Source organism: Perna viridis, chromosome 4 (genome assembly GCF_037379345.1).
Source record: "Perna viridis isolate PV_CMFRI_1.1 ecotype Kerala chromosome 4, ASM3737934v1, whole genome shotgun sequence".
Classification (NCBI taxonomy): Eukaryota; Metazoa; Mollusca; class Bivalvia; order Mytilida; family Mytilidae; genus Perna; species Perna viridis.
In genome coordinates, this window is record NC_142448.1 from 47,398,368 (window position 1) to 47,416,449 (window position 18,082).

General features: G+C 36.2%; 1 protein-coding gene and 1 pseudogene across 1 annotated transcript; one reads left to right on the forward strand and one right to left on the reverse strand.

Annotated features, from left to right (window-relative positions):
• Positions 1-1,086: 1,086 nt before the first annotated feature.
• Positions 1,087-13,643, forward strand: LOC148620318 (uncharacterized). The gene is made up of 6 exons (XM_088577000.1): positions 1,087-1,297; positions 1,507-1,605; positions 2,460-2,609; positions 4,006-4,098; positions 12,758-13,204; positions 13,450-13,643. Exons 1-6 carry the CDS (start codon positions 1,133-1,135, stop codon positions 13,459-13,461), a joined length of 966 nt encoding a protein of 321 aa, XP_088433126.1. The 5' UTR covers positions 1,087-1,132; the 3' UTR covers positions 13,462-13,643.
• A 2,471-nt stretch (positions 13,644-16,114) lies between these two features.
• LOC148620319 (uncharacterized) lies at positions 16,115-17,868 on the reverse strand (annotated as a pseudogene).
• Positions 17,869-18,082: the final 214 nt, after the last annotated feature.

Consider the following 18,082-nt stretch of genomic DNA (forward strand, 5'->3'; position numbering starts at 1 on the left):
TGATTTTCAAAATACAATACCTTATGTCGCACGAACTTTTGGAACTAAAATTGTGAGAGAATGAATCGAAAGGGTCTTATTATTTTAACCCTTTTTCCACCTACTCCATGCATGATTTCAACCTGTGGTAGTGTCTAAGTGCCAGATATTTGATAAAACATAGTAATTGGTTGTTAGTTTTGGAAAGGCACCCCTGATTTGTATTAAAACTCAGTAGGTTGTTAGTTTTGGAAAGGCACCCCTGATTTGTATTAAAACTCAGTAATATTCTTTTTCAGTATGTTACCATGGATACTGGATTAAAAAAATAATCACTAAATTACTTATAAATGATTGGAACCTCCACACATCAAGGATTTCAAAAATATGCACTTTTTTTATGACAAAATACTAGAAATTTCTGTGCGGACTGCCTCAAAACAGCTTTATTTCAACAAAATGAGACCAAATTTTCAGAAATGGCCTAACTGTATTGTACTCCCTAAGTCGATGTTCCCAGTGTTCTAGTGGAGTCCGAGTTGCTCATTTAATTTTGTTGCTTTGTACGTATTATTTTAGTTATTTTATGATCTTTGTTTTGCGTGTCTGCTTTTTCTTGGACTACACTTTTTTATTTCCGCTAGAATCGTGATTACTCTTTCTTGTATATACTTCCTAAAGGTATTATTCAGGTTTCCGATTCTGGTTGATCAATGTTTTGTCTGCCTAAATGAAAGGATGGGGATGTGAAAAAAATCCAGATTTCCTGCAAAAAAATCTTTATTTTAGTAACCGTGGCGATGATCATGGTCGTGCATTTCAGGACCATGTCGAGATGAATAATATATATACATATCCTTTATAAGGACATATAATACGCTCCCAAATCATGCCCATAAAATTGTATTTAAAAAATCTCAGCCTCAATCAAACTCCTCAGGAAATAAAGAAAAAAGCAGTTTGTGTTTTGTGTCTCCCATGTGCAAGCAATGACGATGCGCAAAGAACAATGGAGTACTTCCAAAAAACGTTACAATCGACGTCACTTGACGACTTCTTCATTTCTGAACAGTTTCGAGAAAAAGAGGCTGTGTTCAGAATGTCGGATAACGATAACGTATCTTCTGAGAGATCTTACATCTTTCGTAAAAAGATGAGAACATATGAAGAAATACTACATGATCTCAATGCCGAGATCGACATTTCTGATGGAGAATACGAGTCCGACTGGAGTGTAGGTGTGGATAAAGACACGGACGATGAAATAGATTATAGCAGCCAATCCAATACAGACAATGCCGGGGAAGACAGACTGTTTGTAGGTTTTAATTTATCAGAAATGTGTTTTAATGAAGCGTAAGAGCCACATTTTAGTTAAATAAAAATGTTTTATGTCCCTACTTTAAAATCAGAATGCAAATACTCTGCAATTCATACCAAATATTGCAAATATTACTGTGCAACAATCGAACAACATCATCACCTTGCTTGCTTTTTTTTAAATGGGTATATATACTATCGCTGTAGATTACTGGAACAAGGATGGCACTAAGCAGGATCGACAGTACAACTGATCTGAGCAAACTGGGAGTCAACAAGATATTTACTGCTCCAATAAATAAACAGGTTTGTATTTAAATAGTAGTATATAGTAATATAAAGTAGCTTGCATGATGTAATTCTATAGGAAATTAGCTCGCATCTCTACCACTGGTTCAGTCTTCTTAGAGTAGTGATATGGATGTCTGTGAACTTGTATACAGGATATGGTCAGTCCTGCACCAATTCATAGGAGACGGACATAGAGATCGGCCCCTTGTAATTGAAACATTATACTCGCTTAAAGTTAAGATTTTTCACAAATTATACCCCGATTAAAAGTTCATGCAGCAATCAAATCATCAAATCAAATAAGCTTAATTTAAAGTCGGCAAGTTATGTAACAAAACAACATAAGCTCTTAAAGAGCTTTTATAACCGACATAAATAAAGTGAATAATAAAACAGTGAGTGCATGCATACATGTAAGACAATACATGAAACGAGACACAAATAAAATATGACGAAGACACGTTAAGACATTTACAAGCACTTATAAGCAAATTAAATGCAAAGCAAGCAATAAGCTATTTAATAAAACTAGTTGCGTAAATTTAAGCAAGATAATCAAGCAAAACATCAATAAAAATAAACAGAACCACATAGAGAACAATAGGTAGCACTCTAAAACGAACTCGATCTGTTTTTTTTTGGGGGGGATTTCAGAATGTGTTTGTTTTAGATAGGTTTTCGGTTTAGCCAGGGTTCGGATTAGATGGGTTTTAATGTAAAGAATTTTTCGCATCTCGCCCAGCTAACAGATTATCTTTTAATCACCTTACTTTGATACTTCTCCTGGCAATTTAATTATTAAATCTGAATAAAGAGTTTTACTTCTTATTTAACTTCACGTAATGTTAAATATTATCTGCATATTACAGACGGCAGAATCGATTACACCAACAGCAAATAGTGCTAATGAGAGTATGGAAAGTATGGAAGAACTCATTCAGGAAGAAATAGATCTAATGGAAGAAGAAACAGCAAGAAAAAGAAAAGAATTAAGGGAACTATTAAACCCAACTGACCAGGTACACATATAGAGCTTCCAGAGTTTAATTTCAGATTAGTAAAAGGGACTACTTTCTATATCGTCGTCCTTGTTCTATTTTGCTAAGAAGTTTTTTTAGCTCACCCAGCCGAAGGCCAAGTGAGCTATTGGCATCACTTGGCGTCCGTCGTCGTCCATCGTCGTCGTTAACAATTTTTCAAAACTCTTCTCCTCTGAAACTACTTGACCAATTGGAACCAAACTTGGTATGAATGTTTCTTGGGGTATCCTGCATAGAACTGATGTGGGTATTTTTGATCTGTCGAAAAATATGGCGACCATTACTAAAAATAGAAAATAGGGGTCAGACAGTAGTTTTTCGCATACATCTCCAAACCGGTTAGGTTTGGCCAAATTCTGACATCGGGTAAGTGTTCAGCATGATGAGATCTATCTGACAGTGTGGTCAAATTTTTATTTTAATCTATTAAGCCATGTTGGAGTTATCGCCCCTTTTCAACGGTTTTTGCTATATTTTATGGTATTTCTTTTAAAATCTTCTCCTCCGACACTACTTGACCAATTTGAACCACACTTAGTATGAATGTTCTTTGGGGTATCCTGCATAGACATGATGTGGGAATTTTTGATCCGTCGAAAAGCATGGCTGCCGTTACTAAAAATAGAACATAGGGGTCTGACAATAGTTTTTAGCATATATCTCAAAAACGGGTTGGTTAAGACCAATTTTGACCGGGTAAAAGTGTTCAGCTTGATGAGATCTATCTGCGGTCAAATTTTCATTTTAATCTATTAAGCCATGTTCGAGTTATTTTTCAAAGTGTTTTGCTTTTTTTTAAAGTTATTTCTTTCAAAAATCTTCTCTTCTGACACTATTTTACCACTTGAAACAAAGCTCGGTATAAGTGGTCCTTGAGGTATCCAGCATAGAACTGAAGTGGGGTTTTTTGATCCGTTGAAAAACATGGCCACTGTTACTAAAATAGAACATAGAGGTCAGAGTAGTTTTTCGCATATATCTCGAAAACCATTAGGTTTAACCAAATTCTTTCAATAGCTGAAATGATCCTTATTTTTAGGACTACAATTGTCTTCAGGCATAAATTTTGTCAGACGCCTTCTTATAAGAGTTATTGCCCTTGATAGCTTTCAGCCAATGTCTTGAAAACTATGATAGATTTAGACTTTCATTTAGCGAAATGATCCTTATGATAAGTCTTATCAAAGTTTTCTTGAGTCAACATTGTTGGACATCTTCTTGTTCAATATATTGCCCTTGAAAGGCAAAATTCAACCAGATGAGCGATTCGGGCTCCTGGGAGCCTCTTGTTTACTTTTAATTCTCAAATTTGCACTACATGGCGTACATTGTATTTAAAACGTACGGTGTATATTTGTACATTTTGTTTGTGCAGCAGAAAAGTGATGGTCGAAAATCAAGAGCAAGAACAGTAATGATGTTAAAACCAACAGAGAGACCATGGAAGGGGACTGAATCAGAGGCAAAGGTATTCAAGTTTGAGAACAAAAACATTGAACTGAACTTATTACGTTTTTTGAAATGATGTTCTACAAGAGAAAACGGCAAAATAATTAACTGGAATCGCCAGTACAGAACCCTACCGGTGCAGCTAGTCCATGCTCCCAGTTTAAGTGGAGTCCGAGTTGCTCATTTACTTTTGTTACTTTCTATGTATTATTTCAGTTACTTTATGTTCTTTGTTATGTTTGTCTGTTTTCCATATCTGGACTTTGTCGCTGGATTACATTCTTTTGATTTCCGCTGGAATCTTGGTTCCCTTGATTACTCTTTTATTGGTAAACTTGATAATTGTCTACGGAGCCCTGACAGGGTCGTATACAATGAAAAAAATATGCGCCTAATATCTCTTTTGCGCGCACAATGCATGATATCATTATTTTGTGCACACAAAATATTAGTTTTTTTCTTTGTATGTCCTACCAGGGCTCCGAAATTTTCAAATCGCAGATCTATAAATATAAGTAAATTATCAATTGATATTAAGTTATGTTCACTCACCTTTTAGAACAGAATGACACAAGATCTTAGAATGTGACGACTCTATTCGCTACACTGCTCCATCGGATCAAATTGATACAGGGAAGACATGTTAACGTATAGAAAGGTCTGAAAAATTCCCAACGATGTTATAACTGTCAAATTTGCGATGCAAATTTTTGGTCGTTCCCTCCGCGGGACTCGAACTCGTACCGCTGTGACATCTATGGCATCGCAAATTTGACAGTTCTAACATCGTTTGGAATTTTTCAGACCTTTATATACGTTTACATATCTTCCCTGTATCAATTTGATCCGATGGAGCAGTGTAGCGAATAGAGTCGTCACATTCTGAGACGTTGTATAACATTGATTTGTTGTGACATGCATCATTAATTTGATCCTTTATTCTACATAATAACACCTAAATGAACTGTCCCGTACTACCATACATCGTGTACTAAGTTACAACCCTAGATTAATCCTACGAGGAGGAATGACCCGGCCAGCGAAAGCTATAATTTTATATAGCCTAGCTGGCCGAGTGGTCTAGGGCGCTGGACTTCGTGCAGGCGGTGTTGCCATAGATGTCACAGCGGTACGAGTTCGAGTCCCGCGGAGGGAACGACCAAAAATTTGCATCGCAAATTTGACAGTTCTAACATCGTTGGGAATTTTTCAGACCTTTCTATACGTTTACATATCTTCCCTGTATCAATTTGATCCGATGGAGCAGTGTAGCGAAATGAGTCGTCATATTCTGAGACGTTGTATATATATATATAAGGGTCTGAAAAATTGTCAAATTTGCCAAGCAAATTTTTGTCGTTCCCTCCGCGGGACTCAAACTCATACCGCTGTGACATCTATGGCAACACCGCTGGCACTAAGTCCAGCGCCCTAGGCCAGCTAGGCTATATAATTTTTCAGACCCTGCTATAAGTTTACGTTATCTTCCCTGTATCAATTTGATCCGATGGAGCAATGTAGAGAATAGAGTCGTCACATTCTGAGACGTTATATATATATATATATAGTCTGAAGGAAGCTACCAACCAATAGTATTTACGATACAGTACAAACAAAAAAATATATATAAGTCTAAAGGATTGTACATAAACTCACTTAGCATGCTTAGACGTAGCGTACGGTGTTGGTGTCATTTTTGGTTGATTGTTGGAGTTTAACGTCCGAGCAGCAATATTTCAGCTATATGCACACAATGAACATGAAATGGATGATAAAATGAACATGAATGGTGATGAAATGAAAAAAAGGGATGGGACACAAGGATAATAGGGTCGAACAATTTAGATTGCCACTAGAAAAAGGGAGGGATGGGTAAGGTCGGGCAATTTAGCCTCCTGTGGCGGAACGCAAAGGTTCCTACTCCTGTCGAATACCACAGCAGGGTTCTTTAACGTGCAAGGAACGTTGCATCTTTCCCAACACGGTGCACCACTATGATTTGCGGTCAGGTTTTCCGTATTATACAATCCCAGCATGTAACATGCCAGGGGTATCCAATTCCACCACCTGGAGCACACATCCCAGTTGCTCTGTGGACAGAGTGTATAGCCCCCGGCTAGGTTTCTGAGCACTATTCAGTCGCCTTTTACGACAAGCTTAGCGCTGCTGCAGGCCTATTCTTTTAACACCCGGATCTGCACGGGGTGTCATTTTTGGTAACTCGGAATTCGACGTCTTTTTTTATATTGCGACGTACATCGTTCTATAATTGTTACATGTAAAAAGAAGTGTGCTTTATTTATTTTTTAGACAAGGTAAAACACACAACATATTTAATTATTTAATTATCCGATTCGATATTAATTTTTCGTACGTTTTGGTTAACTGAAATGATCAGATTACATCCCGATGTGGTAAACAGTTTGGCATCAACCATTTAAAAATTATTTGAAGGAAATTTTATCCTATGAGAAAAATGTTAGGGATTATGAAGACAAATTTCGCGATGCGCTAAATAAAAGTAAAACACCCTCACTAAAACAGAAAGCCAACAAACCTACAAGCAAAAAAGTCAGTAGCACACCCCACACCCCCGGGAAATAATATTGTAAAAGCGTATAAAGTGAATCTTTCCTATTTGGTTTTATATTTCTAATGTAGATGTATGTTGATATTTCCGAATACATGTACTCGTTTCAGAATTTTATAAGGTATGCTGCTAAACATTTTGAGAAAACAAAACCTTGGCAAATCTCCCTCTTTGAGAAAATTTGAGAGCGAAATCCCCCGTTTTTATTATACGACGAAAAAAACTTGCGGTCGTATAAAGTTATGGCACAGTCATCGTCCGCGTCGTCGTGGTCTGGGGACTCTTCGTTTCCGTGCGATAACTTTTGTTATGGTTGACGAATTGTTCTGAAATGTTGATTTGATTTTACCAACAACTAAGAAGATTCCTATTTAATTTGAACTTTGTTGCCTCTGTCCTTTAGAAAAAGGGGCCACAAAGGGTAAAAATACGTACATGTATTTCATTCAAACCCACGTAGATTGTTTTTTTTTCAATTGCAATTATTCTTTGTTTAGAATAAATCAATTTTTGTTTTGTTTTTGGTCCAGTTTGAAAAAAAAATCAAAAAAATATTGTTTGCAATATTTGTACAGCGCATTATATCTTATAGCTAAAATAATTGTCAAGCGGTAATTAGATAATCATGAAATACGTTGATTTTTACAATATTTCACTAGCGGATGTGCAAGCGCGTGTCTACACATTTCAAAATACTTTGATGCAGGCACGCTGATCCCGATTTCACTAAGATATTATTGCATATGAACAGACAGGGGTGCACGCAAAAAGGGGTGGGTGGGGGCTTTCTTATCCTGTTTTCTTTTCGACATTTCTTTCAGTATTTTATCAGATTCGCTAAAATCGTATTTTTTTATTCATTACGTCCACAGTCATAATAATTTAATCTAGTATCGTAAGTTTTCAGTACTTTTTATTGTTTTTAAAATTGACGTTAAAAGTTTTTACGTCGCAAAACAGAACGTTACTTTGGAAACGTCACAAAAATGCGCTTTGTGACATTTTTGTTAGACACGGTTTTATATAACCCATTTGTTAACCCAAAGAAAAAAATGAAATGATAAAACAATGAGGATGAATACATTTTTAAGTATATGAAGAAATCGACTCAACACCATTTGCCTTTTTGAACAATTCGTTCGAATTTCGCATGGTGTACGCGTGAATAAATAAAATATACAAATTTTAGATGTTGTGACATTTTGGTTAGACAAAGACAAAATGCTGCACTTAGATACATGTTCAACCAAGTACCATAATTTTTAGAATATACTATCTGCAGCACATATACATATACAATTCAAAATTTCATAGTTATTAGTTCACTCAAAGCTAACGAAAAAAGCTTTTGATAAAGACCGGGTAGCACGCAACGTGAAGAAAACGTCGGGAAAAAGACAACGTGACATCACAACATACGTGTGTATTTATCTACTAATAGACAATATAAGTCATTATTTTTTAGAATAAACATGATATTCTGAATATTTATACAGTCCTTTAAGCGTGAATATACTATGGTAAAAATGCTATTCGTTGTTATATTTTACAACAGTAAGCAAGAATGTAGCCAATGGCCAACGCCGAAAAAATCAGGATTTGTGTCATAATTGAAATACGGACAAAAATGCTTTTGACAAAAAGACTAATTGAACATTTTATATATATTTCCATTGGGGTTATGTAATAAATTGTCAATATAGTTAATAAATAAGAGTCCCGATTAAAAAAAAAGCTGTTCGCATAACTTTAAAAAAAATGTCTAACATTTTGTCTCCAAATCGATTTCTTTCCATTTTTACAATGTCTACATCAAAGGGGAGACATTTGTTATATTGTAATACGCTCTGATCTTATCATTACGTCATGAAAAATATGACATCGTCTGCAGCACAGACTGCTCTTTACAAAAAAATTGTTTTATCAAAATACGCCAAGAAACAACTTGGATATATTGGTGAAATGGGAAGCAAACATTTCTTAATGTTACCGTAGTTCTATAACATAAAACCGCGCATTTTATGTTTATCTTTCATGTTTTCATCGGATATTTTCATTTTTTGTTTATAGTCAAAATGCGAGTTTTTTATCATTGGACTCCATTTTGCGGGAGTAACGTTCCGGTGAATTGACCGGTGGGATGTTTTTGTCTTGATATAACGTAATATCAAATAAAAATATTTAAGAATGATTGAAGTACAAAGTTAAAAGACGTGGCTGTAAAATAAATTTCTTACCAGATGCAGAAATTCCCTTAAAAACATCCAAATTTGCTTTTAAATCAGCACATGTAAGATTCCATAAACACCAGAATCGATAAGTCCCGAGAAGCACATTTCCGAATAGCGATCAGCAATTATTTAGGATTTTAATGGCGCAACGAAATTTATTCACACATCATTTTGTCAAAGATAAAATATATTTGAAAATCATGTGGTGATGAAGGTTTCCATAATTTTTTGTGATCATTGCCTTTGGAATGAAAAAAAAATTAACCTTTAAATGGTAAAAGTTCGTTCCACCATATGAATCCGAAAATGCAGTCAACCGTAACATAACTAGATGTCAGCTTCTAGGCCAGATCACTTCGTGTTTTAATTCGGGAATATTATCTTCCAAACAAGGTTTGTTGGGATAAATTTGACTTCTTTTTTTTTGTAATTATATAGTTTTGCTGAAAAAATATTCTTAAAATGTCTGAATTTAAAGTTGATCTTTACACATTGAAATTAAGGTCCATTTTGACCATAAACAAAAAAAATATGAAAATATCCGATGAAAACATGAAAGATAAACATAAAATGCGTGGTTTTATGTTATAGGACTAAATGTTTCCGGTCCACATATGAAAATGGACGTTCTTGTGATCGAATAATGCTTTCCCTCCACAATTAACGGCATCTTTCAAAGATTTATGATTGTAATCCTAAAACAAGTTATATTTATAGCATAGTATTCCGAGTTAGACAAATAAACTTTCGAACGCGCAGCGTGAGAAGTTTATTTGGCTAACGAGGAAGGCGTTGCTATAAATGATTTGTAACATGAATGACACGCCCATGACAGACCGTGCACAAAAAATAACGTTTGGCGGGAAAATCTAATAACCCGCACAGTAGGCAGTATGGCAGACGCATTCTCTCTACCAGATTGGCTTGACATTGAAAATGTAGAAAGCGATGATTTGGTTCTCTCTCAGGTGTGTATTTTTTAATTGAATTAGACTGATTTACTCTAATTGTCTTTTTGAAGGCTTTTAAACACAACTATTCGGGGCATGGACCCCCTTTTTTGGCCCAAATGTAAAAAAAAATCTATTTAAATTAATGAGTAGACATAATATTTTTTGTTCTCTGTCTGGCAAAGAAAACCTGCAGAGATTTAAAGATTTGTATTTTATTATATGAAACCTAATAAAATTGACATTTGTATGTGTGCTTTTTTGTAGGCATAATCTTTTCCCAAAGAGGCGGAGCTTACCCGTGCAATATTTGTTTTAGTGTTTTGGTTATTTCATGGCTGTTTCCTCATTGCATTATATAGGCCCATGTGACCTTTCATGCAATATTATTTGGTTGCTTCAATTTAGAGCATACATTTTGGTACATGCTTGTCGTCTCTATGTTATTCCATAAAAAGATCAAAGGAAAAAAGAAGATTCATGTTACAACAACCATTTATTTATATTGCCTTTGATAACTCCACATTCTAATAGCAATATTTCAGTTTTGCGTAACCAGCCCCGGTTCAATGGAATGTGACACCAACAAGGTGCGCAACGTCTTAGTCTCAGAATGTGACCACTCTAATCGCTACACTGCTTCATCGTATCGAATAATATAAATATATAGAAAGGTCTGAAAAATTCCCAACGATGTTAGATTTAGGTTACAGACCACCAATTCAACCAATGAGCATTTGGAACGTATGCAAAAATAGTCCTACGCAGAAATTACCCCTGTTCCTCATAGTGCTGTGAAAAAAGTTCTCATCTTATTTAAAAAATTTAAACAGTTTCTGAAAGGAAAAACATTTCTGTACATTTTATAGGTGCATTTTGCTTCTTGTGATGTGAAGCCTAATCTCCATAATGATTTTTAAATATAACCCTATCTTGTGAAAACACTGGGATTTCCCATGCTATTTATAGACCCTTCATTTCCGGTGACCAGTACTGCACTGCAAGTCTGCTAACCCCACATGCCATTCTGAGGATTGTGAGCTGACATATGTAGAATCATGCTGATATATAGTCATCTGCAGGTTAAAGTTAAGGTAAAGTCCAGAGAAGCCATTGAATATTGTGAAATTAGCATAGAAGCCTATGGGAAGTGGAATTAGTGGTTTTTAGCCTTAAGATGAAGCCATGGCAAAATGAAAAGTTTCTTGAAATAGCTTTAAACTACTTGAAGATCTTGTTAACTTTGCCATGAGAGGAATACACTACAAAAATCCTTCAAAATATGCATTTTTTTAAGTTATAGGTCCAAATTATGGAAAATTGGTCTTTTTGGCTGATTTTTATGTCCTATCTTTTAAAAAGTGTAGAAAATTTAGTAAAAATATCAAATATTAAACTTTGAGGGCTATATTTACCTAAATATGGTAGTAATAAGCACTTGAAATCAAGTTTTGTGTAGATTTGAGCAAAAATTAGGTTAGAAATGAGGAAAAACTCACTTTCATTACTGCGGTTAAGGCCATATAAGCATTCCCCTATGGCAACATGGAAAATCCATTTTTGAGCACTTTTTTTGCTTTAGGTGCCCTTTACTGGTCATGTTTTAATGTGAAAACACTGTATTTACAAATTTAAAGCCAAATATATCACCTTTTGTGAAAATTTAAAGATTTAGGATTTTTGACATGTGATCAAGAAAAAGGGGGAGGCATGTCAGAAATAAATTTTTAAAAATAGACCAATTTCTCAGAAAATGATTACTTTTAAAATTATTTCTTCATTAATATTGTTAAAAAACAAGTTGTGATTGATATTTTTTATTTGAAAAGTCAGAAAAAGTTCTTTGCAAATATTTAATGCATTTCAGTATGGTAGAATATTTTCACTTTTTTGCTCGCACAACTTGGTTACCCTATATTTAAAAATCAAATATTTAAAAAAGTGCTTGTCACATTCCACTGAAACTTTGCAAATGCATTCAGTATGTGTGTAGGAAGATACCTGTATAGTTATTTATTTTTTCTAAGACAAAAAGTGACTCTTTAGGTTACAGACCACCAATTCAACCAATGAGCATTTGGAACGTACGCAAAAATAGTCCTACGCAGAAATTACCCCTGTTCCTCATAGTGCTGTGAAAAAAGTTCTCATCTTATTTAAAAAATTTAAACAGTTTCTGAAAGGAAAAACATTTCTGTACATTTTATAGGTGCATTTTGCTTCTTGTGATGTGAAGCCTAATCTCCATAATGATTTTTAAATATAACCCTATCTTGTGAAAACACTGGGATTTCCCATGCTATTTATAGACCCTTCATTTCCGGTGACCAGTACTGCACTGCAAGTCTGCTAACCCCACATGCCATTCTGAGGATTGTGAGCTGACATATGTAGAATCATGCTGATATATAGTCATCTGCAGGTTAAAGTTAAGGTAAAGTCCAGAGAAGCCATTGAATATTGTGAAATTAGCATAGAAGCCTATGGGAAGTGGAATTAGTGGTTTTTAGCCTAGAACTGTTAAATCTGCGATGCAAATTTTGGTCGTTCCCTCCGCTGGACTCGAACTCGCACCGCTGTGATATCTATTGCAACACCGCCTGCACAAAGTCCAGCGCCCTAGACCACTCGGCCAGCTAAGCTATATGAAATATAGCTTTTCCTGACCGGGTCATTCCTCCTCGTAGGATTAATCTAGAACTGTAACATAGTACACGATGTATGGTAATACGGGACAGTTCATCTATAGGTGTTATTATGTAGGATAGAGGATCAAATTAATGATGCATGTCACAACAAATCAATATTATCTTCCCTGTATCAATTTGATCCGATGTAGCAGTGTAGCGAATAGGGTCGTCACATTCTGAGACGTTTATATATATAAATATATATGTATAACTTTAGGTGCCAACAATTAGCAAGCATGTTGAACTAACAGCGACATTTTCTAAGTCATATAACCTTGGCAAGACTTCCGCGACTGTGTTTAAACCGGCACAAAGGATAAAACCAGTGTACAGTGTGAACATGGTACAACCTACATGTCACCCACCGAGGTCCAGTACCCCTGCATTCAACAAAAGCTACAAAAGACAACGTCTCGATGTTGCTACGAAAATGGACACTATACATCAAGTTTTCTTGGATGAGTCGATGCCGGGTACAACTATCTCCAAGCAGATTGATATAGCAGCACACGACCCAGGTGTTTTACTTGCTACGAATGTCGCTTCCACGGCCGCCTACCATAGTGCCCTGAAATTTAATAAGGTTCCATATAAAACAATAAAAGGTGTTTCAGCTGAGGATAAACGTGTCAGATTCAGAATTGATCGACCTTTCGAGAAACAGGTATATGCATGTTTAGTGCATTTACAAAAATGTATTTCTCACACGATTTTTGTACCTTTAATATGATTAACATTTTTGGCTTATAATTAGAATTTTTAGGCAATACCTTCTTTAGGTTTTTTTAACGTTTCACTTTCTGTATTCATCGTTTTGGCAGGGGACTGTAACTCAATGAAATAGCTGTTTCTGTATTCATATATGTTAAGTTTTATTCTTCCTTAAATTCGCTGAATACCATTACACAGGTAAGTCCATAGATCACATCTACAGATGTAAGACCTACCACTCAGAGCTACGATACTCAATTGACCATATCAAAGACAGCAGAACAGGACAAAAACAAACAAGGAGTATTGAAATCCATTCGGAAACAGCTCTCCAGATTTGGACGATTCATTCGCCGTAAAGTGAAAAGAAACACCACTGTATCACCACTTAATTCTAGTTCAAAGTAATATGTTTGCATAAAATGATTTAAAATTTTGGTAGCAAAGAATTGTTTTGATTTCCAGGAGAATATTTTTATAGGCCATCCATACCTCACAATTGACTTTAGCTTTAGTTCTAAAACGGTGGTCTCATGGTAGAGTACTCACGACTCGGAGTGTGGGAAATCGTTGCTTTAATCCTCCTTCGATATGATAAACTAAGAGTGGACTTTAAAATTGGTAGTCACAGCTTTTCTATCAAGTACACGGCATATACATGCACTTATAGAGTGAGAGCGGCTCTGAGGAAAAATAATGGCTCCGAGTTTGATCACATGCTTACATAAAACGGATTGTTGCTTCTATGCGCTCGCACATTACAAAATCTGAGGGTCGACCTAGTATTTAAAATCAAAGGGCTGAGGCACTTAGTCAAGGAAGACCTCATAAATATTCATGTGACCAAATTGCAAGCTAAATGAACCGATCAAAAAACTTCTAAAGAGTACCATCTGTTTTAAGGAAATGCCTTAACCCAAGTTCCTGGAACAACTAGCTCCCGGGACACCTAGTCCCTGAACACCTTGTTTCTGAGAGACCTAGTCTCGGAGCAATTTGCTCCCCAGACACTTAGTCTTGGAACACCTAGCTTCCGAGACACATAGTCCTTGAAACACTGTTTCAAGCAAGCCTATAGATAGTTAGAAACCACCTGTTCGAGGGACTGCGACCATTCCCTAGAGAAATTACAGTATCGAACAACCCGGTAATTTGCAACTATCCTGAAAGCTTCATGAAACTGCTTGCTTGTAAACCACAAGCTTCAAAATTATACTGGAATTTCTAGGCTTTAGTAAACCAAACTTACTTCTTGGCTTCCTTAAGTTTCAACTGTATCTACATTTTCGGTTATAATTTCTTTCAAATCTTTCTCTGTTTAAACTAACAAACTGAACCAATTTTTCTAACTAAGGGGGTTTTTAAAGTCCTTGACTACCCTGTCGGGTATCGCACGGACGGACCAATTTTTTTAAGGAATTGCCACTTTATATACCAAAAGCGAGGACCTCGCGGAAAACGCCCAGAAACTGAAGAAGCATCTATAACAACCGCAAGTGTGAAGTGATTTCCATTAATGTTTCCGACTCTAAACCAACAAATGGATATCTTATTATGAATTTGATCATTTTAACAATCTGCAAATAATTTGTAACAAATAAACTGCATTTTTGTCACATTACCCACGCCTCCGATTTCATGCTTCCTCGCATGACCAACACAATTAAATACCATATTCAAGTTACTTTTGCAAAAGTAAGACCTGTAAAAATTGAAACAATTTTGGCTGTTACCGTTAAAGAATGTTTTATCAAAAAACTCAAGTCCTGAAATGTAGCCTCGACAAGAAGCACTTACGGCTTACATGAGGGTCCTTTTACATGCACAAGCGTGACGTTTCCTTGTTCATGGGACATCGATTTTACGTCTCAGCAACTGATTCCTATAAATTCAATTAATTCAAGTTTGCTTCCTGCAAACAAAATTAAAGTTTAATCATATACAATGAATCCCCAACTACTTCCAGTTCTACCTCTATTATTCTCAATTTTTCCTGACACAGTCATGACATCTTTTATAGCCCTTCCACCTATGTGGCCCTGTTTTCAAACATGTGTTACCTGCATCTCCCGTTAGCAACGTCAAATACAAATCAGACTCAAAATTATCTTTGTTTTCAAAGAGCAATCAAAGGAACCAAGGTTATAGCGGTAATCAAAAGAATGCAATCCAGGGACAGACCAGACATGGAAAACAGACATACACAACAAAGAACATAAAGTAACTAAAATCATACATACAAAGTAACAAAAGCAGATGAGCAACTCGGACTCCACTAAAAACTGGGAGCATGGACCAGGTGCACCGGTAGGGTAAGCGTCCTCTACTTTTCTAGAAACACCCGCCGAGTCCGGGATAGACAAACGAGGAAAGGAAAACTATGACCCGTTGAATAAATCAGTTTTCATGGTGCAGATGGATACACCATAACGATCCATGTTCAACGACCAAAGATATTAAAACTTTTTCCTGTCATCTGATCAATATAAACGCCAGGGCTTTTGTTTCTATATTTTGTACTTCCGTTTTGACATGCATGCTTTCAATTGTTTTGATAACAGCCTTTCTGGCTGTGACAGTCTCTTTTCTGGTCCCTTTGGCTTTCTTTTGATTCCTCTCTTTACAGATGAATTGATGTTATCTTCCTTACCTGAGTCAGATTTTCTATCATCCCATGCTAACCTGGAATAATCATTTCCTGTCCCCTTCCCGTTGACCTACCGGGGTCTGATTCTTTTCCACTCCTTGAAAAAGATTTCCAGCGGGAGATGCCTTCGACTTATATCCTTTATTCTCACTGTTACTTGATACCTTACTTGTGCCAACATCATTGTTTGTGGAATCTAGCCATATGACGTCTGTACTAAGCCATTTTCTTGAACGTTTTGATACACGGACCACATGTTACCTTGTTTTTCTCCAGAGGTGATTCAGCGGTATTCACATATCTGTTTGAAATGGTAGCTTTCCTGGCATTTCTAAACACTGGTTTCTCGTTTCCAGGAGGTAACTGTTTATTCGTTGCGACAGATACTCAATAGCAACCTGTCCGACCTTCGAAGTTTAATTGGATCTCTTTCCCCTTCATCCGAATACTACCTTTAGTCATACCAATGACACAATATTGGGTTCTCTGAAAATCTATTCCCAATATACCGTCAACAGTTATGTCAGCTACTACAGCTATATTTGAGCAGACATACCCATTTATGTCAATGTCAATGATGGTTTTCCCAGATAAAGTCAGAGGAGAACCATTGGCAGTCAGTATCTCTCTGTCCATTTGTGTCATTACATGCGAATGCATGCTATCAAATAATTTCTTTGATATGAGAGTCACTGTTGCCCCTGTATCAATTAACATTTTGAATTGGTACCATTGACTTTGGTTTCAATGAACATTCCGGCTTCAGTGGCCAGTTTGTTCACCCCTATTGTACCATTCTTTTTCCCAGATGTGGTTTCCTGAGCCTTCGTTGGACTTTCTTTTTTACTCATAACCCTACTTTCCGGACAATCTTTCTTGAAATGATCAAATTTCCCACATTTAAAACATCCAGCTTTTTTTTTGCATATTCTTCAAGAGATCTAACTTCCTATCGCTTGTCTCGATAGAGTCACTGTCAAGTGCAGTAATCCTTAAGAAACCATTATTTTCTTCTCTCTTAAGCTCTGCTTTATTGAAAGCTTCTAATTCAACGGCGTGTCGTATGGCGTCTTTTAAGTCTGATGGTCAAGCTTGTTTGACTCGAAGTCTCATGTCAACACTTTTAAGCCCGTAAATGAACTGCTCCTTTGCAAGTATTTCACGAACGTCATTTTGAGCTGTTGGTTAAGCAAGGTTTGCTAAGCGCCTGATATCCTGGCCTAACTCAGGAAGGCTTTCCGCTGCTTTTTGACGGCGTTCACGCAACTGAGTTCAATAAGTTCAGTCTGGTTTGCAGGAGAAAACTTCTCCTAAAGAGACCTTACAAGCTCTTTATAATGTTGCCTTTGATCTTCAGAAAAATGTCATAGAACTCCCTGGGCTTGTCCCCTTAATGACACGGCCAGATACAAACCCTATTTTTTGTCTGACCAAGTATTTATACTTGAACATGCATCAAAATGGGACTTATAATCCACCCATGCCCCCTTTCCGTCATAGGTTGCGGGCTTTACAACATTTTTGCTTCTGGGGATAGAGCTGAGCTATTTTCCTTTTCAGTTGAGTCCTCTGACTTTACCACAGCCTTCTTTCCTCTTTGTGTGACGAAGTTGATCAAAATAGGCTCTATTCTCTTGGACTACGTCCCGTGAAGCAGCATCACTTACACTATCATGATGTAAAATCTTCGACTTTGCCCCTATCCCAACATGTTTATGTTCACGCAAAGCCCTTGTTTTGTCAAAGTCAGATTTTGGATTTCTAGACCTACCAATTCCCTAGTCACTTTGCCTTGAACGCATTGTTGGATAAATTGGCGAGGATTGAGCAAAGTCTGGGGAGTTTTTATGACTAGTAATTCTCATGCGGTCTGTTTCCAAGTTCAGTCTATCAATTTCCCTGGTCAGTTGTTTAGAATCTTGAATTTCTTCAGGGTTATACAACAGGTCATCCCCGTATGTTCGGGACATTTTGGTGATAACATAAACACAACGTATTTACAAATATTTTATTTCAAACAATCTATATGTTTATTCAGAACTAAATTGCTCCTTGCAAGCATATATATATATTCTATCAAACAATGCATATGACATAATGAATTTTCTCAGATCCCACCTTGCTGCCAACAAATTATGTAACGTTTTCGGTGTGTTTGAATACTTATCAAATTCAAAATAGGTT